This window comes from Gymnogyps californianus, chromosome 9, assembly GCF_018139145.2.
Source record: "Gymnogyps californianus isolate 813 chromosome 9, ASM1813914v2, whole genome shotgun sequence".
Lineage (NCBI taxonomy): Eukaryota > Metazoa > Chordata > Aves > Accipitriformes > Cathartidae > Gymnogyps > Gymnogyps californianus.
Window position 1 is genome coordinate 11,875,975 of NC_059479.1, and position 21,425 is coordinate 11,897,399.

General features: G+C 55.5%; 1 protein-coding gene across 2 annotated transcripts; it reads left to right on the forward strand.

Moving 5' to 3' along the window:
• Positions 1 to 268: 268 nt before the first annotated feature.
• DRP2 (dystrophin related protein 2) lies at positions 269 to 19,865 on the forward strand. Of its 2 annotated transcripts, XM_050901703.1 has the most exons (23): positions 269 to 376; positions 4,898 to 5,031; positions 5,854 to 6,010; positions 7,168 to 7,288; positions 7,822 to 8,090; positions 8,596 to 8,742; positions 9,263 to 9,341; positions 10,547 to 10,607; positions 10,845 to 10,906; positions 11,184 to 11,258; positions 13,318 to 13,519; positions 13,724 to 13,809; positions 14,547 to 14,704; positions 14,843 to 15,009; positions 15,326 to 15,437; positions 15,833 to 15,969; positions 16,259 to 16,324; positions 17,136 to 17,201; positions 17,499 to 17,642; positions 18,317 to 18,554; positions 18,691 to 18,811; positions 18,967 to 19,053; positions 19,846 to 19,865. In XM_050901703.1, the coding sequence occupies exons 1-23, from the start codon at positions 269 to 271 to the stop codon at positions 19,863 to 19,865; spliced, it is 2,817 nt and encodes a 938-aa protein (XP_050757660.1). The 2 variants fall into 2 exon arrangements, with proteins under 2 accessions (XP_050757660.1, XP_050757659.1); XM_050901702.1 differs by lacking the exon at positions 19,846 to 19,865 and having other exon boundaries at positions 18,967 to 19,103.
• The last annotated feature ends 1,560 nt before the right edge of the window (positions 19,866 to 21,425 follow it).

A 21,425-nucleotide genomic window follows, 5' to 3' on the forward strand; every position in this document is an offset into this window, starting at 1 on the left:
AACATAGGATATCATTACAGCAAATTGTATAACTAGATGCAAAAAAGAGTTGGACATTTAGATGAAAAAAGATGACAACATTAGTACAAATATATTAAAAAAAAAAAAAAGCATCCTTTTAGTCTTCAGCCTTTGTGAAGGCAGCATACTAGGTAGCTGGGAAGGGGGTCAGCTCCATGAGGAGGTGCAAGCTGACACAGGGACTCTCACGTTGCTTTTCAGGTGCTCGTGCCCAGAGTTGTCTCCATCCCCATGAACATTGGTTCTGATGCAGCCCCTGGTGATGCAGGAATGGCCCTATGTCCTCCCACGATGTCCTGAGTGGCACGTCACAGACCAGGCGCAGCACAGCAGTACTGTCCACCTGCTGTCTCAGGTAGGAGCTGGGTCTGGGAGCTTTTCTCGTGGCAGCTTTTTGCAGTGGTTGCAAATGTCTGTGGAGCAAACTGGGAACTCTGTTCCTGGTGGCAGGGAAAGCTGTTAGCTCCAGCCCCCCATTGGCTTGCACTTAATGAGAGCGTTAGCTCTCCTTGAGCGTTTTGGCTGCAAAGTGTTTCCCAAAGTAGAGCAAGAGAGACAACCTGCAGAGCTGGATTTCAAGCTTCCTTCAAAATAAAGAGCAAGAGGCCACCATTAACAGCTCTTGTGTATTTGGTTGGGTTTACTTTTTTCCTGGAAACTTGGAAGAACATCAGCTTTTGCTGAAAATGTAGGTTTCTAACCTTCCTCATTGCAGAGAACAGCTTGGAAATAAGCCCCTGGCGAATGCTGTAAGGCAGAGGAGGAGTCTGACCTCTTTCTAGTCTAGTTATCTTGAGGAACGGAGAGTGGGTGCTGACACTGTTGGTCTCCCTCCTCCTTCCCCCAGGGCGTCTGAGCTGACAGGCCAGACAGAGAGGTGAAGGTCTCCAGGATCCCTGGGTAAATGGCAGGGCAGAGTGGAGAACAGCAAGGTGTGCTGGCAACTGTCTGCCAAGCTGCCTGTGTTCTGCACCGAGCTGTCACAAGCTGGTTTGTCACCTTGTCCTGGGACACCCAGGACAGCAAGACTGGGGAAACGCTGCCTTGGCTCTGCTAGAGCATGGCTTCCCCTTTGTTGCCTGTAGCTGTTGGCCCCAGGGTACCTCTCACCTGGCAAGAGACTGATGGACGGTGCTAAAGTTTTCCTTGGGTGCTGGCAGTGTTGTTCCCAGGACAAATGAGGTCCCTGGCTCTGCCTTTTCCTTTTCCATTGTGCTTCAAACATGAAGTGCAAAGGCTGAGCCTAGGGCTCCTCCCTGCTGTGGCTTGCCATCAGCCTGGACCCATCCTGCCTCAGAGAGCCGGGGTCTGCAGGAGGAAGGCAGAGCTGCCTCTGGAGCTGCTCCAGCATGCAAGGATGAGGCTTGCAGCTGGGGCAGGCTCTTGGTAGCTGAGTCAGGGCTTATTGGCCCTGGGGTGGCTGTTAGGTAGCTGCTGCCAGGCCAGCACATGGGTGGTTAATGAACAGCCCAGCAGATGAAGCGAGGAGGGAGAGGGATAGAACAAGATGAACAGGCAAATGCCCTCCTGAGCTGCCTGAGCAGTCCAAGCCTCTATGAGGGGGTCAGAGCCCTATGGGGTTTGCTGGGAGAGGGGAGGGGAGCTGGGGCAGGACACCCTGTGGGACCCACCACCACTGAGCTGCAAGACAGCACACGGGGAGGGTGCAAACATCCTCAGCTCAGGTCATATCCACCACAGGTTTCCCCCAGTCCCTGCCTGAGCCTGACTTTCTGCTGTGTGGGCATCAGTGTGTTGAGTGCTGTGTGGGCATCAGTGGGTTGGCTGCTGGCTCCTGCAACGTTAATGACAGCCTGCCTCGTTCAAAGGGTCTGCTGTGCCCTCCTTCTCACAGGTGTAGGTGTTGCCACCTAGGAAACAGCCTTCCTCTCTCATCCTTGCTTGCCCTGAAAGCTCCCGGCAGGCTGCAAACAACCCATCCTTAGTTGTGCCCTGGCCTTGCTGAAGCCCCCTCCTCCATTCTGGGAGCTGGTCCTGCATCTGCCGGGCCTGGGAGGTGGTGGGGAGAGGAGGCTGGCCGTGCTGGTCCCAGAGGGAGAGACAGCAGCAGTCAGATGTGCAGGCAGGGAAGGAGGCGAAGAGAGGGAGAGATAGATACAGGGAGCTTTTCATTCCTTCCCTGTAGGTGGAGGAGAGCATGGAAACAATGCGGGGCGGCAGGACTGTGGGGGGCACGAGGAGCCAGCCCAGAGCCTTCTGGCAAAAACAAACTATTTGCACCCAGTCCAGGCGGGCAGAAACATCTGTGCTGGCACCCAGCGCTGGGCTGGGGCACTTGGGGGGAAAGGAGGGCATCTTTGGCTTCTTGGGGGTTAGGTCTCAAGGACCTGACTATTTACCTTCTGGGTAGCCAAAGCTTGCTGGGACCATTCCCTGGGTAAATCTCTTCCCTGGCAAACACCCCTGTTTGCCCTGCATGTGCTCCAGCATCTGAGGGCAAGGTCTCTGCTGGTCAACCCATTCCAGTCCACCATCACCTTTGCCATGCCCTTGCAGAGCTGGATCTTCCTCAGTGCCCAGAGCAATCCCTCTGCACATGGCCAACTTCCCGCAATGGGCTTTCCCACACCAGGGTGCCCTGCAGCAGGCAGATCTCTGCCTCCTTTGTGCTTTGCAGGCAGCCACGATGGCACCACCGGGGTTAAGGCAGGTTGGAGGCTGCTGGAATGCCACTGGACAAAGCTGGGATTGAGGCCGGCGGCAGCAAGGCACTGCCGCCCCCCTCCAGATTCCTGGGGGGTCAGTGCTCAGGGCGGCCTCGCTCTGCTAAAGCACACGGCGTTTGCCTGCTTCCCTGCCGGGTGCTGCCTGGCAGCACCCGGAGGGGTGGGAGGTGATGCCTGCTCCTCCGGTGAAGCTGAGTGGCCCTGCGGTGGATCTGTGGCTGAGCACAGGTAGATGCGCTTGCCAGAGCCTGCGTGAGTGTTCTGCGCCTGAAAATAAAGCTGTTCAAGGGTGGAGGGGGAATGCAGATCCAGGCTGCTGCTGCTGGGGCTTAGGGGATGCTCAGAGGGAAAGCACTGCTTTTTCCCTCTGCTCACTTGCAGGGGTTTTGTCCTAGGGGATGAGATGTTCAACATCTGGCCCCTGCTTGGCCACTGTCCCTGGCTCATCTACTGGGTATGGTCTGTGAGTTGCAGGCTTGGTGGGCTTTTAACAACTTCTTAAAAAAGGCTGGGAGGACTGCATTTTCTGCTGAGCTGTGCTGCAGTTGCACCCAGGTAGAGCTGATCCTCTCCTTTTGTATCCTCTGGGACAGAGGGGAGGGCTGGAGTGTTCACTGGCAGCACTGTGGGGCTAACCTACTTCAGCGTCATGAGCATGTGCATATACAGAGTATTGATTTTCCTATGTGCAAGCAGCTGTGGTAGCTTGAGTGGTTTATTATTCATGGCCCCAAGATTCCTGTGAACTCTGTGGGTGATGGTTTTCTCTGTTTTCTTGATGCTCCTGGAGCAGCAGGGTGGGGAGGCAGAGCCTGGTGTTAGAAGTTTTTAGATGAAGCAAACTTAGCACTAGTCTCAGCGATCATTTGATTTCTCTCTGAGAACTGGCATGGAGGCGGTATTGTTTTAGCTGTGCAGCCAAATGCCTTGTCTGGTGGTTTCCTCCTGCCTGTTGTTCTCCTTGGCTTGGCTGGATCTGTCCCCTGGACACCTCCAGGAGCCCTTGGACAGGACAAGTGACAAGTATCTGCACATTTCCCTTGGAAGAGCTGCTGCTTTCCCCCAGAGGTGGCTGCCCTTCTCTGGCAAAGGGGTGCCTGTTGTATGTGCTGTTTAGAAAGTACTAATGCAGTTAATTATAGTTGATTAATCACCTGGGGATAATTATCACAAATGAGCTCTAATATCAAAGTAGCATTGGATCGAAATGCTGCCGTTTCCCCAACAAAGTGCATCAGCGTCTCACTTGTGGAAATGCAATGTGTCCATGTGTTTTGCACAACAAACTATGTTTTTCAGAGGGGAAATCCCCCCTCGCTCACTGAGTCCTATGTGAGATGCTTCTAGTCCTGCTGGTGTGTGTTGCTGTTGTCAGCAAGTGCAATGATGTCTTTGCTGCCACCACGAGCAGGAGCATGATACAGTGCTAAAGGCTTAGGAGAGGATTCCTTCCCCCAACCACTGAGGATTTGTTGTCCAGGAATCAGCACCCAGCTGTGGCGCAGTACAAAGTGTGCTTCCTTTATGTGGCTGGGTTAGGATTTGCTGCCATCTGCTCCATGGCCTCTCAGAGCATCCTTCCTACCACTGCTCGTTCTGGAGAGCTGTGGAGAAGCAGCAGCATCTTTGGAGGAGAAGCAGCATGTCAGATTTGCTGTGCAGGCAGGGAATATCCTTGTGCTTCTGTAGAGGTGCAGGTGGCAGCTCCCAGTACTGGGGATGGCGTAAAGGAGGTTGGCAGGTCCCCTTGGTTCCTAGGAACAACAGGACCCACGGTGCTCACCTCTTCTTGAAGCACAGCAGCCCTGTATGGCATGGAAAGAAATCGCCATTAGCCCTGCAGAGACTGTGACACACAAGGGCCAGCTCTGATTTAATACCTAGCAGTAAGGTAAGTTCATTGCTGGATAACTGAGGAGCACAGAGATCCTGCAGAACAGGACATGTGCAGTAAGCCCTTCCTTCAACCTTTGCTCTTAGTGCTGCTGGAGCTGGCAGTGCATCCTTCCCCTAGACACGGCCACGAGCTTCCCTGGAGCTGCTAACAGACCGCTCTGGGAGCAGGGCAGCCCCCTTGCAAATTGAAAAGCCAGGCAGGGTCATGACAGAGGCAGGTAGGTGTCCACAGGCAAGTGCCATAAGCACCGGGCAGTGATCTCTGGATGCAGTGTGGTTCTGTTTCTGCCCAGGTTGAAGCCTTACAGGATGGTGCAGGACCTTCGTGTGTAAACCCCCGGGCTCCAAGCAGTGCCACCGGGCCCCAGGCCCCTCTGGAGATGAATCTTTGCTGGAATGAGATAAAAAAGAAATCCCACAGCCTTCGGTAAGAGTCCCTGCCTGGAGCAAGCTCCAGGTCTGGCCTGGCCTTCCAGCCTTGCCTGCTGCATGTGCTTGTCAGGAGGTTTTTGAACTTGTTTGCTTGATGAGCCACATGAATTCACGGTGACCTTGGCTCTGTTTCCCCTCTTGTCCACAGACCTCTGAGTCTTTCTCCCTACACTGAAAAGCATCCCCCACCATTTCCACCCATCGCATCCTCTTCTTCCTCCCCTCCTTCATTCCTGCTTGCTTTCTGCTGCTTTCTCCATCCTCTGCCACCGCTGTCTGTGTGGCTTGTCTCTTTTTGCCCCACGGCCTTGCCGCCACCTCCTCTGTGCCTGTCCCTTTGCTGGGAGCCCTCTCCACTGCATGGGGGGAACATGCCTTCCAGACCCTCAGAAGTTGCAGCTCCACAGCCAGCATGACGGAGAGCTTAACTGGGGCATGTTAATTGTCTCCTGCCTTAATGCAAGGCTCCTGGAAGCTGCCCAGTCATGTAAATGCCAAGCCCTCTGTGCTAGCCAGAGCACAGCCCCGACCCACAGGCAAATGTGGAGTGACTCTGTCCTCTGCTCTGGGCTCCAGGGTGATGAATAGCCTCAGAGTTTCCTCTCCCCAATGCCTCTGTGCTTCACCCCACCTGGTGGTGCAACGTCTGTGCTGGCTGAGGGTCATGCACAGCCTGTGCTGAGGCATGCTTCCAGTCGCTGGTGGGGTCCTGTGGGTGCCCGGGGGTCACCACCCCAGCCACGGTGCTGTGCCTCCCCTCCCTGGGGAACCTGCTCCTCTCCTGACCGCTGTCCTGCTGTCCTCGCTCTCCTGCCAGGGCTCGGCTGGAGGCCTTTTCCGACCACAGTGGGAAGCTGCAGGTGCCTCTCCAGGAGATCATAGACTGGCTTGGGCAGAAGGATGAGGAGCTCTCGGCACAGCTGCCCCTGCGGGGCGATGTCCTCCTGGTGCAGCAGGAAAAGGAGACGCATGCGGTATGTTCCCTCGCACCTCCCCTGCCGCTGTTCACTGCTAAGATGAGCTGCAGGTGGGCAGCCCTGCCTGGGACCGCTGCCCATGCCCGCAGCCTATGAGTACACCAGTCCTTGCCTGTCTCCATCCCCGCTTCCCATGGAAAGGCAGAGCCCCAATCCCGTAGCAAATACCCATGGCACGCAACAGGCAGAGCCCACCTAGTTTTAGACAATAAATCTGCATTACAGCCTCAAGTTATCTGCAGGTGCTGCAGCTGGTAGTGGGCCCCATCACTTCTCTCCTAGTTTCCTCCTTATGTCCTACCTCTGCAACAGAGGAAATTGCCTCTCACTGGCCTCTGCTTTGGGATCCTGGGGCCTGAGGAGGTCGGTTGGTCTAAAGGTGACCTGGTGGTTGGGACATGAGTGATTCCTGCAGTAGCACATTATCATCATATCTGAAACTGGGGTAAACCCAGACAGGTCAGAGTTTCCTGCTTCCCTGATCAGAGCATTTCCTTCTTGCTGTCAGTGCCTGTTGGGCTTTAGTTGTTTTTACCTTGAAAACAAAACTAAACTGTTGCTTATTGTTGCTGTCCCTCATCCTTGCTGGAGCTAGCCACTTCTTCGGCATACAAATAGCCGATTCAGCAGACAGCACCACTTGGGGGCTGCAGTTGGAGGGGAGGAGAGGACATCCTAGACCAGCCTGCCTCCGAAGTCTGCCCTGGCAGATGTGCTGCTTTGGGGCATCCTGCTGTTCCCTTCCTTGCTCCTCCAGCAGCTGGAGCTGTTGCTGAACAGCTGCTGGAAGGACTGTTTGCATGACCATGTTCTCACTGCATGAGTGAGGAGCACCTCCAAGCAGTGCCTGTGAAAGCATCATCAATAAAGCAGTTCCTCTTGCACAGCCCTGGCTCAACACACCCTTCTGGGCTCGCTGTTCCACCTCCATGCTCCAGCAAAGCTGCAGTCCAGACCTCTGCAGGAGCCACCTTCTTGTAGGTGGTCATTCCTTCCCCGAACTGCGAAAATATTTCTCTGTTAACTTCTCTCTGTGTCTCCAGTGAGGTTTGGGCCCTGGAGTGAATAAATCACTGCAGCCCTTGGAGAGCAGGCAGCAGGGGCATGATAATCCAGCTCAGCCTGCTGTCTTATCTCTGTGCTCTGCCCTCCAGGCTTTCATGGAAGAAGTGAAGTCTCGAGGACCATACATTTACTCTGTCCTGGAGTCAGCACAGGCTTTCCTTTCCCAGCATCCCTTTGAGGAATTAGAAGAACCAACTTCAGAAAGCAAAGGTCCGTGGAGCTCCCCCTTCCTTGTTCTCCCATAGCACAGCACAGCTCCTCCTGGACTGGACTGGAGAGGATGGAGCAGAGGTGGTTGGTGTGGCACAAAGCGGCACGTCAGTGCTCTGCCTTGCGCCATCATGCACCAGGCTGTTTCCAATCCTTTGGCAAAAGGTCAGACTGGTGCAGAGCGGTGCTTCTGTTCCGGGCGAAGGCAGAGACTGCTGGCGCAGCCCATGATGGGGTGCATCTCATGAGACAGTATCAGATGTGCTCTGGAGTAGGTTTTTAAAGGGCAGCAGGGCTTCTGCCTGTGAGGACAGACAGAGAGCAGCCAGAGGTCTGTGGGCAGGCTGGATACCTAGAGGAGCTGGTACAAGAGATGGATACTATTATCGCTTGGTTTCCCTCCTTCTTTCCAGTTTTCCCTAGATTTTTTTTTATCTCCCTTTTCCCTGCCCTCCCTCCATCTCTTGCATACTCTCCTCTGGGCTGAGGTCTCATTTTTTGCTCTCTGTTCCCCTTCTGCTTTGCCTTCACAGATGGCTCTCCCCGGCACCGGATCCAAAACATCAGCCGCTTTGTCTGGAAGCAGGCGAACGTGGCCAGTGAACTGTGGGAAAAGCTCACAGCCCGGTGCGTGGACCAGCACCGTCACATTGAACGGACACTGGAGCAGCTGCTAGAGATTAAAGGGGCCATGGAGGAGCTCAGCACAACACTGGACCAGGCTGAAAGTGTGCGCAAAACCTGGGAACCCATTGGGGACCTCTTCATTGACTCCTTGCCAGAGCATATCCAGTCGACCAAGGTACTTCTGGCTCTGAGAAGGCTCCAGCCTTGGCCCCAGAGGTGATGAGATGCTGCTTCCCTGGAGGGCAGTGCTGCTCCTCCTGACTGCTCAGTCCAATACAGCCTCCTTACATGGGGTCTCAGGGGCCAGGTCCTCCCTCTGACAGCCCCCTAGCTTTGTGAGGGTGCATTTGGCCCGCAGTGTCCTGAGCAATTGGCTGTGCTGAGCACCTTGTCATGGCACAGACCTTACACAGGTACAGTGGCTCAGCATAGATGAGCCATTGTCCACGTTCCACTTCTCAGGAGATTTGACTAATCTTCAGCCTGGCTGGTTTGTTTTGTTGGGGTTTTTTCCCCCCCCTGCTGAGGTACCCTGTGGGAGGGTTAGTCAGCAGTGTCTTGCCAGCCACTAGCCCACCCTAGCTTGTAGCAGAGGAATCAGATCCAAGTCCTGACCGCTTGCCTGCTTCTTTTCCTTCTTCCCGTGCCCTGTGCCTGTTCCACTGGGCTTGGGACTCCAGCTGTTCAAAGAGGAGCTCTCCCCCATGAAGGATGGGGTGAAAATGGTCAATGATCTTGCGCACCAGCTTGCCATCTCAGATGTCCACCTGTCCATGGAGAACTCGCGTACCCTGGAGCAGATCAACACACGCTGGAAGCAGCTGCAGGTGGGAAGGAGTCAGGACCAAGCACTGCAAATAAACCACAGGTGGGAGGATGCTGGGAAGGGCTGTCACTGTTGAGCTTCAAGGACAATAAAGTAAGGCTTGGCATAGCAGGGATGGTATAGCTGGTGTTCCTGGGGGAGGAGAGCATCAGTTCAGTGTGAGGAAAGTGGCCGGTAAATCTGTAGAAGTTTTGAGCAGGAAAAGGCAATGGGAGGAACAAAGGATGCTGACTGAGGACAATCAGGATCTGATGGAGGAGTCATTACCAGCTGTGGCTTTGTTGATGTCTGTGAAAATATGGATACAGATGAGCTGGAGATGTGGCCTGTGCTGCCTCAGCCTGTGGGAGGAGGTGTAGAGGGCTGAGCAGACTGGGGAATGCAAATACCAAGGCAGGTGAGGAAGGAAGAGGACTTGCATGCTGGGGCATGTCTGAGTCCATCCACAAGCCTTCCTGAATGGGGCTTCAATCTGAAATGCCTGATGGGCTGCCATTGAATTCTTCTGTCCCATTCTCCAGGCCTCCATAAACGAACGCCTGAAGCAGCTCCAAGATGCCCACCGGGACTTTGGACCAGGCTCCCAGCACTTCCTCTCCTGTACGTGAGCGGTTCCTCCTGGCTTCCCTCCATGAGGCTGCCTCTGCAGAGTGGCTTAGCATGGGCTGTGGCACAGGAAAATGGGGTGCAGAGTCCTGTTGCTGGGCCCAGAGCCACGCACGCAGCTAGAAAAAGGCCCAGGCCAGCGCCTGGTGCACAGGAACGAAAGCAGGAGGCATCTCCCAAAGTTAGTGTTGTGCTAACTTCACCTTGTGGGACAAAGAGTGGGACATGAGTGTGGTTCCCCTTCAGAGCGCAGAGCTGTGACACTCACAGCAGCAGCTTCCAGGTGATACTGGGACTGCCAGCCTCAGAGACTGGGTGGTCAAGACAACAGATGGCAGAAAAAGGCAGTCCCCCATGTCCCGTGTTAGTCATTCGGAGGCCAAAAATGTGCACGTTAAGGAGGTTTTCATTCACGTGGCAAGGCAGAGGGATGCTGTTCCTACTGAGCTGAGCTGCTGCTGGCTGACAGCTCTCAGACCTGCAAAGGATGGGCAGCAGGTTGTACTCCAGAGTCTGGGGTCCGTCCTCGGAAATGCTGAGCCCAGCAGGGTCTCCAGATGTCAGTGGGGTTTGTTGGCCTGTGTTTCTCTGCAGACCATGTCCTCCTATCTAAAAGGAAGAGCGACTTTTCCAGTTGCTGGAATTGATAAGCTGCCTGTGACAAGGGAAAATAGCTGAGGGCCATAAAAGGGCTTTCGTCCTCTAGATAACAAATATAGGGTGGCAGGCAACTGGTATGGGATGCGTCCTCATCTTCCCAAGATACTGCAGCTGACACACAGAGCATGAGTAATGGGAACAGCAGATGCTGTGGGTGCCCAAGCCTGGCCATAACAGGCAGTGCTGTGTGTGTGCCCGAATCCCAGCTGCTATGAGCCCTGCCTACTGGTGACCACAGCGTTGCCTTGGGCGTCATCAAAAGCATCAGGAAGTGTCTCTTCCTGAGTTCTGAGTTCAGCCAGATTCAGAGCCCCTGTCTCAAGAGAGGCAAGATGCCTCTGACAAGACCAGCAGTCTTGTGTGTCTCTTGCACCATCCGCTTGCCTGCTCCAACACCCCCCAGTTGGTGATTTGGGAAGGCACAGCCTCTTCAGAGGCACCCACCTGCTGACACAGTCCCGCTGGGCTCTCATCAGAAACAGCATCAACCTAAAGGAGTGTTTGGTGTTGATCTGACATCTGTGCCTCTCTCCTTGCAGCCTCTGTCCAGGTCCCCTGGGAGCGAGCCATTTCCCCCAACAAAGTGCCATACTACATCAAGTGAGTGTGCTCCCAACTGCAGCCCATGGTCTTCTCTGGCCCAGTGGGAACAGGAATTGGGGACCAATTAGGAGCGGGGGGTAGTGAGTGGAGTGTGCTCACTGGCATGCAGCAGCCCCAGTGTCTGCAGGCACTATGGGACTTGCTCCCAGGGCCAGCCAGGTCCTTTTTTTAATCTCTCATGGCAGCTGCTTAATTCCCAGCTTGACTCTTGGTTTCCTTCTTTTTTTCTTCCAGCCACCAGGCCCAGACAACATGCTGGGACCACCCGAAGATGACGGAGTTGTACCAGACGCTGGGTAAGGAGGCTGCCACAAAACCATTCGAGTAGCATCCACCTTTTTGCAGCGTGGGGTGCTATGTGAGATACCCCCAGCCCACCTGCTCCCTTCTGTGGCACAGGGCCCCCCAGAGCAATGGGGTGCGACCCCCTGCCAGGCTCTGCCCCTCCTCCTCCCGCACGCACACTGCTTCTGCTGGTGGGGCTGGTGTCTGGGAACTGGAACTGCTGCTTCCTGCCCTGGAGATAAAGATGTCAAGCTGTGGTTTTATTCTTCTTTTCCTGTGTTATTGCAGCGGATTTGAACAACATCAAGTTCTCAGCATATCGCACAGCTATGAAACTACGACGGGTGCAAAAAGCCCTGCGATGTGAGTGCGGGAATTATTTCCCTCCTGCTGGGTCTCCCTCGATAAAGGCATTAAAATAACACAAACTTTTATCAGCACATCAAAGGCAGGAGCCCACCAGGGGACAGGTAGCTGAGGCGAGAAGTGCTAGGAAGATGAGTTTGTGGCTGGGAAGCTGAGCAAATCCACCTGTGATGTGTCTGTGTCAGCACTTCTCTTTGCAGGCTTAGGGTGGAAATGCCTCAAGGGCAGGTGTAGTCAAAGGGATTTGAGAACAAAGTGGTCCAGCTCAGAGTTACAAAGCTGTGGGATCAGGCAGGGGCTCACCCAGGAGCTCCAAGGGAGCCCAGAGAAGCTGTGGATGTAACCAAGAGCAGAAAGCAGCCTTGCTGGCAGGGGCAGCAGAGGGCTCTACTACTTAAAGAGGAGGAAGGGAGCAAATAAACCTGACTTCTGCACTGTTGCTAAAATTCCAGTTAAAACAAGGATTAATAAGCCAAGTGAATATGATGCGATAGGAGTTCAACACTATGCGTGGCTCTCCGAGAGGCAGCTGGTCCTTGGAAACAGCTGAGGAGTTTCTGGGGGAATCGGTGAGCAGGCAGATGGGAATTTGATAGATGCGGCCTCCTCGGCTGCTGGAGAGCTTTTGGCAAGGCCTCTTGCCTAAGGCTCTGTCAAAATTAAAGAGCGGCAGGATGAGGGAAAACCCCCTCCTGAATTAATTGTTCCTGACAAGGAGGAGATACAGCCAGGTGGCAGCGGGGTCCCAGGCAGACCTGTGCTCCTTGATATCTTGTGAAAGGCCTGGAAGAAGGCAATGAGTGAGGGTGAGAGTAGGTTTGGTACTCGAGGGAGTTGAACCCTGGCTGTATAGTAGTTTCAATGACACTGTGGTGACCAGGCTGTCCCATACCGAGGGACATTCAGGGCTGATGTAATGCAAATGGGGGAAAGCAGCAGTTAGCTTTCGCCACCCTGCAAAGATGTCCATGCAGCAGCAGCCGCAGAAACACCAGGCATGGTGAGGAAAAGGGCAGAAAGCAAAGCAGACCCCTTCTGTGTGCTGCTTGTGCATCTTTGGTTGCCTGTCTCTTGCATCTCACATGCTGCACTGACGCCTTCTTCCCAGCCCAGAAATGACGTGGAAGAATGTGAATAAGTGCTTCTTGTTCAAGACGTACTTGAGAAGGGCGAGGAAGCTGCCTTGGAGGAAGCTGCCAAGGCAGTTTCCCCATGATGAGATGTTTGGTGGAGAGAGTGGCCACGTAGGAAAGAGGCAGCGTGGGACATGTCAGAGCCATATGCAGTCATGGGCAGTGTGGACGTGAGGGTGAGCAGGAGTGATGCTCACTGGCGTGTGAATTTGGGATCCCAGTGCAACTGTCGGTAGCTTTGACAGGAAAAGGGAGGACTCTTCCACAGAGTGAAGTTACAGTGTGGAAATGGCACATGATCCCCTGGGCACTGAGAACATAAATGGTCTCAGAAATGGAAAGACTTTCAGGAAAGAAAGATTACTAGCTGCTAAACACAGAAGTGCATACAACCTGCTGACATAGAAATCTGAAAGCAGGGTAGCCAGGGTAGCTCATGCTGTCCTAGCCCCGTTTTAGGTTTGTGCCTCGACACCCGCTGCTGGTCAGAGCTGGAGACAGGACTGCTCCACCTCTGGGCAGCTGCTCGTAGGGTCTGTGTGGCTCTGTGCCCCCTCACCTCCCCACGCCAGCCCCACAGGGACCCGGCACATGCAGAGGCCAGCTCTGGCTGCCAGCCTCTCCGCACAGTGCCTTTCATGGGTAGCGTTTTCGTGGCCATGGCTGGCCACAGCAACAGGGAAGGAAGGTCACACAGAATGGTGGCTCAAGTTGACTATAGGTGGAGATGTGGGTATTTTAGGAGGGGTTTATGGGTGGGAAAGCAATTCTGGGAGCTGTGCCCATCCTGCCAGGATCTTCCCCACCACAGTGGGGCTGGCACTGTCCCAGGTCAGGGCAGGGCTGTGTCTCCCTCTTCTTGGTTCTCACTTCTCCTGTTTTCCTCTCTGCCTCTGTTCCCTCCATCTGTGCTTTCTGTGCAGTGGACATGGTAACCCTGGCCACAGCCTTGGAAATCTTCAATGAGCATGACCTGCAGCCCAGTGACCGGGCAATGGACGTGGTGGAGGTCATCCACTGCCTGACTGCCCTCTACGAGAGGCTGGAGGAGGAGCGGGGCATCCTGGTGAATGTGCCACTCTGTGTGGACATGAGCCTCAACTGGCTGCTGAATGTCTTTGACAGGTACCACTCCCTCGGCGTCCCCCTGAGCTGTGAGGTTGCCATGCTTGGAAAGAAACCTCCGTGCTGCTATTCCAGCTGGCAGTGCTGCAAAAAGGCCCTGGCCACTAGTGAGGGGGCTGCCTGGTGCAGGCTTGCCTTGCTGACCCCCCTGCATAAAAAAAACTCCAAAACATTTGCAAATCTGTGCAATATCTCGCCTTGCAGTGGCCGCAGTGGGAAGATGAGGGCACTCTCCTTCAAGACAGGCATTGCATGTCTGTGCGGGACAGAGGTCAAGGAGAAGTTTCAGTGTAAGTTCCCCCATCTCCCTCCCCCAGGTCCTGGTGTGGAGTAATCTGGGGAAAGCGGGAGTACTTTTGTTTCCTGGCTTAGCCTTCTTTGCACAGAAAAAGCAGAGAAACAGCTTTTCTGCAGTGACTAATCTGCTTGCATCACCACCCCTGCCTCCCTCCCCAGGCCTACGCCGCCTGAATTAGGAGGCATTTTTGCAGACTGACTGGTGCTGCGGTGATCTTGCTTGCATGGCACTATAAGGAACACTGCAGAGAAGGCAAACAGGCAACAGTTATTCAGTGCTTCCCAGAAGGAAAAAAACCTGGGGGTGCATGGCTGGGAAGTAGGTTTCAGATAAATTAAAGGAAGCCCCTTTCCTCATTGCGTTTTAACTATGGTACTCTCTGCCATGGGGTACCATGGAGGGGTTAGCATAGGGAGCACCAAGGGGTTAAATAAAGGGATTGGGCAGATTCATAGAGGAAAGGCCAGCTGTGGCTGTTAAAGAAGTGATGTATGTAACCTCTGTCTCAAGAAGATTCTAAACTCCTTGTTACTGGGAGCTGGAAGGATACTGGTAAAGGTTACTTAATCATAGCTCAGTTTTTCCCTCTTATTTGAGCTCCCTGCCAGAGACAGGCAGTGGGGTCCCTGGTCTGATCCACACACCGCTCCCCTGTGCCTGTGTCCTGCCTGGTGTATTGAAAGCATCAGCCATGTCTCTAACGGGGCTATGTGTCTGTCCTGCTGGCAGATCTCTTCAGCCAAGTGGCAAACGCCGGGGGACTGTGTGACCAGCGGCACCTTGGCGTCCTGCTCTACGAGGCCATCCAGGTCCCGCGCCAGCTGGGGGAGGTGGCGGCGTTCGGGGGCAGCAATGTGGAGCCCAGCATCCGGAGCTGCTTCCGCTTTGTGAGTAGGGTGCCATGGCCTGTGCCATCCCCTCTGCAGCAGCTGTGCTGGGGAGAGGCTCCTGGAGGTGATGAGGAGCTTGCACTCCATCACAGCTGGGTCCCAGCTCTGAGCAGCCCCTTCCTCTCCCCTCCCCAGAGCAACGGGAAGCCTGCCATCGAGGCATCCCAGTTCCTGGAATGGGCCAACCTGGAGCCGCAGTCCATGGTGTGGCTGGCCGTGCTGCACCGGGTGACCATGGCTGAGCAGGTGAAGCACCAGACCAAGTGCTCCGTCTGCCGGCAGTGCCCCATCAAGGGCTTCAGGTAGGGGTTGTGATATGGGACCTTGGCCCCCAAGGGAAGTACATGGTGTCCTGCAGGAGGGAGCTGAATTTGCTCTGTGCTGTTGGGGGAACCTAGAGCTCTGCAGCAGCAGTGTTTCAGGCAGGTCAGACCAGGTGCCAGCAGAGAGGAAGGAGCAGGCTGCTCTTCTGGGGACTTCAGCCATCAGCAGTGTGGGTTCAGTGGGGTGTGAGAGCAACACAGACCACCTCTGTCCCCTGCTGAGCTCTTCTTGGGCTCCGAAATGATGTGTCTTTGCTGATTCTCACTGCCTCCCTATGGCCTCTTGATCTTCCAGGTATCGGAGCCTGAAGCAGTTCAATGTGGATATCTGCCAGACTTGCTTCCTCACTGGGCGAGCCAGCAAGGGCAACAAGCTGCACTACCCCATCATGGAGTACTATACCCCGGTATGGAGCTGGGCTTGGCTGGGAAGGTCTTGGCTCAGAGCAGGTCCCCATCGACAGCAGCAGCCTTGTGATGTTTAGGCTGGTGCAGCCCCAGAAGTGGATCCCTTGTACGTTTTTGTTCCCCTCCACATGCTGGAGGTTGCCTGTGTCCCTGCTATTCTGGGGCTCGTGGTGAGTGGGATGCGTGGCACCCACTGATGCCCAGCTTGGCTTGTGCCAGGCCCCGTGACAGGCTGACAGAGCTGCCGTGTGCCCTTCTTGCTTCCTCAGTTGTGTCTGCCTCTTCCTCCATGGACCTCGTGCCCAGCCTGAAGGGACTTCTTTCCTGCGGATGCTGACCTTTGGTCCCCGACTTTTCCTTAAGCAGCACCTTGGTAATGTTTGTGTCTCTGCAGACCACGTCCAGTGAGAACATGAGAGACTTTGCCACAACGCTGAAGAACAAGTTTCGGTCCAAGCAGTACTTCAGCAAGCACCCACAGAGAGGTTACCTGCCTGTCCAGTCTGTACTCGAGGCTGACTTCTCTGAGACGTGAGTTGGCTGCGCCCTGGGCTGTGTCTTTCGACCCTGCCTGATATGTGGGCTCCATGGATGGAAGCAGTATCTCAGCTGTGAGACAGGGCTCCAGTGGGAGGGCTGGAGGGGGCACTTGCTCTGGGGGTGATATGGCACCTAGTTCTTGGAGGAGCAGAGATTTCAGTCTCCCTCTCCAGCCTGTCCCTGGCTCTTCTCAGCCCAGCTGAGACCAGGGCAGCCTCTCCAAGGCCTAGCTTTGAGCGAGGACTGCCAAGCCTTGCTGACCAGTGTGCGTCTCTTCCAGACCAGCCTCCTCCCCGATGTTACCACATGCCGACACCCACTCCCGGATCGAGCACTTTGCCAGCAGGTATCGCCACTGGGCACTGCTTTCACGCCAGGGCACAGAGCATGACTCCGATGGGTGTGGAGGGGTTTCGGGGCAGATGCATGGTGAGCTCCTGCTGCCCGCAGCCCTCTCCACGCTTCCCAGCATGCTGCCTGGCAGGCAGAGGCTTGTTGTGGTGGCTCAGGATGTAGTGCTGTTGGGAAGAGGCCGCTGCAGGGCCAGGCAAACCTGCCTGCACCACTTTGCTCCTGCCTGGGACATGGCTGATGCCACGCAAATTGGCAGCAAACATCATGCATTTGATAGCAGATGTCTTAGTGATGAAGCAGCCTCCATGTACCCTCCTGCTCTTCCCAGTATGAGCCGCTGGTTGGATTCTCACCAGGCAAATCCCTCAATGTCTTGCTCTGCCTGTGTGCTCACCAGTGCTGCTTGCACGCTTCCCATTGCTGCTGCCTTGTGGTTTGCAATGCCTCTGCCCTCACCATGGGTCCAGGCAGAGTGGGGACCCAAGGAGCACAGGGAGCCTGTAGCTCAGGCCCTAGGCTGGAGCTGGTATGCTTTCACCCCTTTCCTTTGCTTATGTGAGAGGAGGCTGAGCTGGCTGCATGGCAGCAGCCCTTTATTCCAGAGACTGTCACCCCAGAGCAGCAGTGTCTTGTTTTCTAAAAAGGCAAAACTCTCTAGAGCCTGTAAAGAGGGGCAGACTGGTGCAGGCCAGCTGGGAGACCCTGCCAGAGAGGGTCTTGCAGGGGCTGCCGTAAGTAGGGTGCGTTGAGCAGACATTCAGGGTGTCTCTGACCATATCTCAACCTGTTTCTCTCTCCTCCAGGCTTGCAGAGATGGAAAGCCAGAACTGTTCCTTCTTCAACGACAGCCTGTCCCCTGACGATAGCCTGTGAGTTCGGCCTCCTTTCCCTCCTCCTCACTTCCTGCTGAGTCAGGGCTCCTGTGGCTCCATCCTTGACTAGCCAGGGCACAGAAATGCTTTCCTTCCCAGCTCCTTTAAGTCTGAGGCTCTTCGGCACCCCCAGCTACCCAGGGGTACTGAGCCACTTCTGACCTCTAGACCTGGAGCAGCCAGAATGAGCTCCCATATGAAACCACCTCCTTCCAGGCTGTCCTTCCCCAAGGGCACACAAATCCTGTGAGACTGATGTTCCTCACTAAGGTGTTTCTCCACCTGCTGCAACAGGGATGAGGACCAGTATCTGCTGCGCCATTCCAGCCCCATCACTGACAGAGAGCCTGGCGTCAGCCAGCAGGTTCCGGGAAGCCTCAACATGGATGACAAGGGAGAGCTGGAGCGAATCCTGGCCCACTTAGAGGATGAAAACAGGTAGGGGCATGGGCAACTCTGAAAGTGAGGTTTATAACTTAAGGGGAAGGGGCTGGAGAAGCATGGCAGAGCTCAGAGTGGAGCCAGGGGATAGCTGCTGGGCTGGAGGTGGGGATCGGAGGAGCTGAGTGGGCTGGTTTGGAGGGTGTCTAGGCTGAGCCCTGAAACCTTCATGGGAGCACTTGGTGAGGGTGTGCTCTCCAAGGAAGGGAGAAGACTCTGTTCCCCAAAATGTTTCTGCCCCCATTCCCAGAACCTGTTCCCCTCCTGAATGCCAAACTGGCTGAAGTGAGCCCAGAGCACTGCTGTCTCTCTTGTCCCTGAGCCCCTCACAAACAGTGGTGGTGCTGCTCTGGACCACACGAGGTGAGGCTCTAGTCAGGGCAGATCGGCTGAGGAGGAGGTGATGCTTTCCCTGCCCTTGTTCTCAGCCTGTTAGGAAGCAGTTGCATGTCTTTTTGTAAACTGCCTGAGTGGGGTAGAGCTGGAGGCAGGCCACCCTGTGGTGCAGGGACAAAGTCCAGGAGCATGCTGGTCCTCAAGCTTCCCATGTGGCAAAGCCTCCAGGGATATTTTGTCTCCGAGTCATGGGCCATCCCCAGTGCGCAGCTGTTGGGTGTTTCCAGCAGTCTCTAGAAAGGAGAGCAGTGATGCTGACCTAGGCTATCTTGCAGGATCCTCCAGGGAGAGCTGAGACGTTTGAAATGGCAGCATGATGAGGCGGTGGAGTCTCCAACCTTGGCTACAGGCTCCCCCGAATCGGTGCAAGATCCACGTAATGATGAGCTCCTGGCAGAAGCGCGAATCCTCCGGCAGCACAAGAGCCGCCTGGAGACCCGCATGCAGATCCTGGAGGACCACAACAAGCAGCTGGAGTCCCAGCTGCACCGGCTGAGGGAGCTTCTGCTGCAGGTACTCTCAGGGCAAGGATCTGGGGAAGCCCATCCTTGGGATGGTCTTTGCCATATCAGAGCTGGGGCAGTGGCAGAAAGGGATGGTCAGAGGGGGGGAGGACAAGGAGATCATGACAATCCCCTTCTCTCTCCAGCCTCCAGCAGAGTCAGATGGCAATGGTTCAGCAGCATCTTCCTTGGTTTCATCTCCGCATCAGTCTGAAGGCAGTCAGGCAAAGGAGAAAGAGCAAAACACCCCTGACACGGAAGCTGCAGGTGGGGATGGAGGTTGGGCTGAGCTCTTGGCATGGCTCCCTTGGTTCAATGCTGCAGGAAGCTGCCTGCACACTGCCATCCTGCAGAGATGCTGGCTGGCAAAGCGGATGCCCAGAGAGCCTGCTCACCCTCCCCTGCCCTCTTTCCTGCTGCAGATGAGGTGGAAGCCAAAACCCAGGAAGTCAGCGTGTGCCTGGAAGACATCATGGAGAAGCTGCGAAGCGCCTTCCCCAACTCTCGAGGTACTCGAGTGAAATCCCCCTCTCTGGCCTCTTACTGCTCCCTCAGATGAGGTTTTCCCCACGGACCCCTGCCCCGATCCCAGCTTCCCTGCACCTACAGCCAAGAGCTATGCTGCCGCGGTGTTGCTGGGACTAGTGTGTGGCCTGGGCACAGAGAGGATGAGAAGGAGGTTTCACACCTGCAAGGAGAGCCGATCAGAGCTGCCAAGAGTACGGACCAACTCGATCCCCTCAGATGAGCTGCAAGGCAGCCTCCTGCCCTGCTCGGGACCCCGTACCCTGCGGGGCTCCCAACTGCGAAGATGGACAGACCTGCCAGCATTGAGTTCGCAGCGATCACCTTGAGCCACCTCCTCACTTCGTCCCTGTCCAGATCCTTCTCCAGGAGAGGTCAAGACCCCAGTTACCTGGCAAGACAGAAGCAATGGTGCAAGCTCTCCTAGCTGCTCACAGACAGCTCTTCCCACCAGGGATGGGGACTGGGGGATGCGTATGTGGATGGCGCTCTGCTCGCCCAGTGGGTTTTGGTGTTGGTCTTTCTGCTGTCCCTCTGTGCTCCAGCCTGGGAGCAGCACTCAGTCCCTCGCCCAGGCTGCCCATGCATGTGCCAGGGGGAGACATTGCTTGGTGCCAGCACTAACACAACGTGGGGGAGAGCTTCCCTCTCTGCCCATGCAGACCCTTGCCCACTCTCTGCCATCCCTGAACAGGATCCTCCTGGCTCTGCAGCAGCCCTGTTCTAACCAGGTGGCTCCAGGTCCTATTTTCCTGACCTCTCCATTTCTCTTTCAGGTATGACCTCCCTTATCTAACACCTCCTGTGAGCCAGACGCTTTTCCTAACCAGCTACCTGGCTGCTTTCTTCGCCCTCCTCTCCCTGCCATGCTCCCTGTGCTGCGGCAGACCTTGCACAGACTCCCTCTGAGCCGGTCGTGCAGGATGCTTGCCAGCTCCAGAAGATCTCAGGGGAACATAGGTCATGCAGGAGCGGGACTGTGGGCTCCCCAGGAGGCTGGCTCGGTCACTGAGCCACAGCGTCCAAGCCTGGGTGGAAAGGTTCAGAAGAAAGAACATGAAAGCTGCCTGTCTCCCCCAGCGCTCACGGGATGCTGCCTTTGACCGCAGCTCTCGGGGGATGCAGAGCTCACCATCCCGCTCCTCTTCAGTTGTGCTCAGGGGCCTCCAGGTTTATGGGCACAAAAATACTCCTGGAGCCACCCAGTTTTTAAAAGAACTCTTTCTAAGAGCATCCAGCTGCCAGCCTTATGGATTGAACTCTCTCTGCCACCCAGGGCTCCGCAGCCAGCCAGGCACATACCATCTGGTGGGGAGAGTCTGCAAGGTTTATGGAGTAGGGATGAGTCCATGTTAGAGCTTCAGCCCAGTTAGTAGCCTTATCTTGAGAGGGTCTTTATAACAAAGCCTTATCATTTAATTTGCATATATTTATATATATTATATATATTCTGTACTTAAATACTTTCCTGGACTCACTCCATTAAATTCTAATACTGTAAGTGCAGCTGCCCTTCACTTTCAGTCCAGCCCAACATCTGTTCATGCGGGGACCAGCACCTTCCCTGTTGCTGGTGCTGCCTTGGAGCAGGGCTGCTGCGAGGGGAGCTCAGCGGAGGGCTGGATCGGCAGCAGGTACTCTGTCCCACCTGGTATCCTGGGGAGCTGTGCCTTTGCTGTGGCACAGAGAGCCTGTCCTGCCCGGACCTGGCTCCATCCCTGGGGAGCCTCGGCTCCTGCAGCTGCCCGTCCCCATGGTGCTGCAGGGAGGGATTTCTCCAGCCATAGCTCCAGCCCTGGGGCCACCAGGACGTTGGGCTATGATGCAGGAGTATAGCGGTGCAGGCAGGCAGCAGGACAGGTAGGGCACCTCCCTGCTGCACTGCTGCTGCCCCCCCAATTTGAGCTGGGCTGAGGGGCTGGAGGCACTCGTTGGAAGCAGGCAAGTCCTGCCAGGCAGTGGAGGAAGGCTGTTCTGCAAGCTGGCAGGGTAGCTTGGTGGTGGTGGCTCCTGGTCCCAAAGGCTCCCTCAGGCTGGCTGTCTCATGCTGTGTTATGTCGAGAAAGAGGTAGAGTCAGGTGCTGTGGGGTGCCCCAGAGCAGAGGCTGAGTTGGCCCTGGTGCTCTGGGGCCACAGGCTGTGGAGGGATGAGATGCTGGAGCCCTCGGGGCAGGGCAGGGCACAGGCAGGGCTGCATGCTGGTGTGAAGCATCCTGCCCAAAACAGGGCTTGCTGCAAGGACAGGGACGGGGCTGTTGTTGCTGGCTGGGACAAGACGTGGTGGTGAGCTGTTCGGGAAGGTTCAGACCAAGGCAGCATGTGGGGGCACAGGGCTGCGCAGTTGGCTTCAGCGTGC

Coding starts and splice junctions, on each gene's coding strand:
- DRP2 (XM_050901702.1), top strand. CDS start 269: ATGCAGCCCCTGGTGATGCAGGAATGGCCCTATGTCCTCCCACGATGT. Junction 10,608..10,844: donor AAAGTGCCATACTACATCAA/GTGAGTGTGCTC, acceptor TTTTTCTTCCAG/CCACCAGGCCCAGACAACAT. Junction 18,812..18,966: donor CCCTGACACGGAAGCTGCAG/GTGGGGATGGAG, acceptor TTCCTGCTGCAG/ATGAGGTGGAAGCCAAAACC.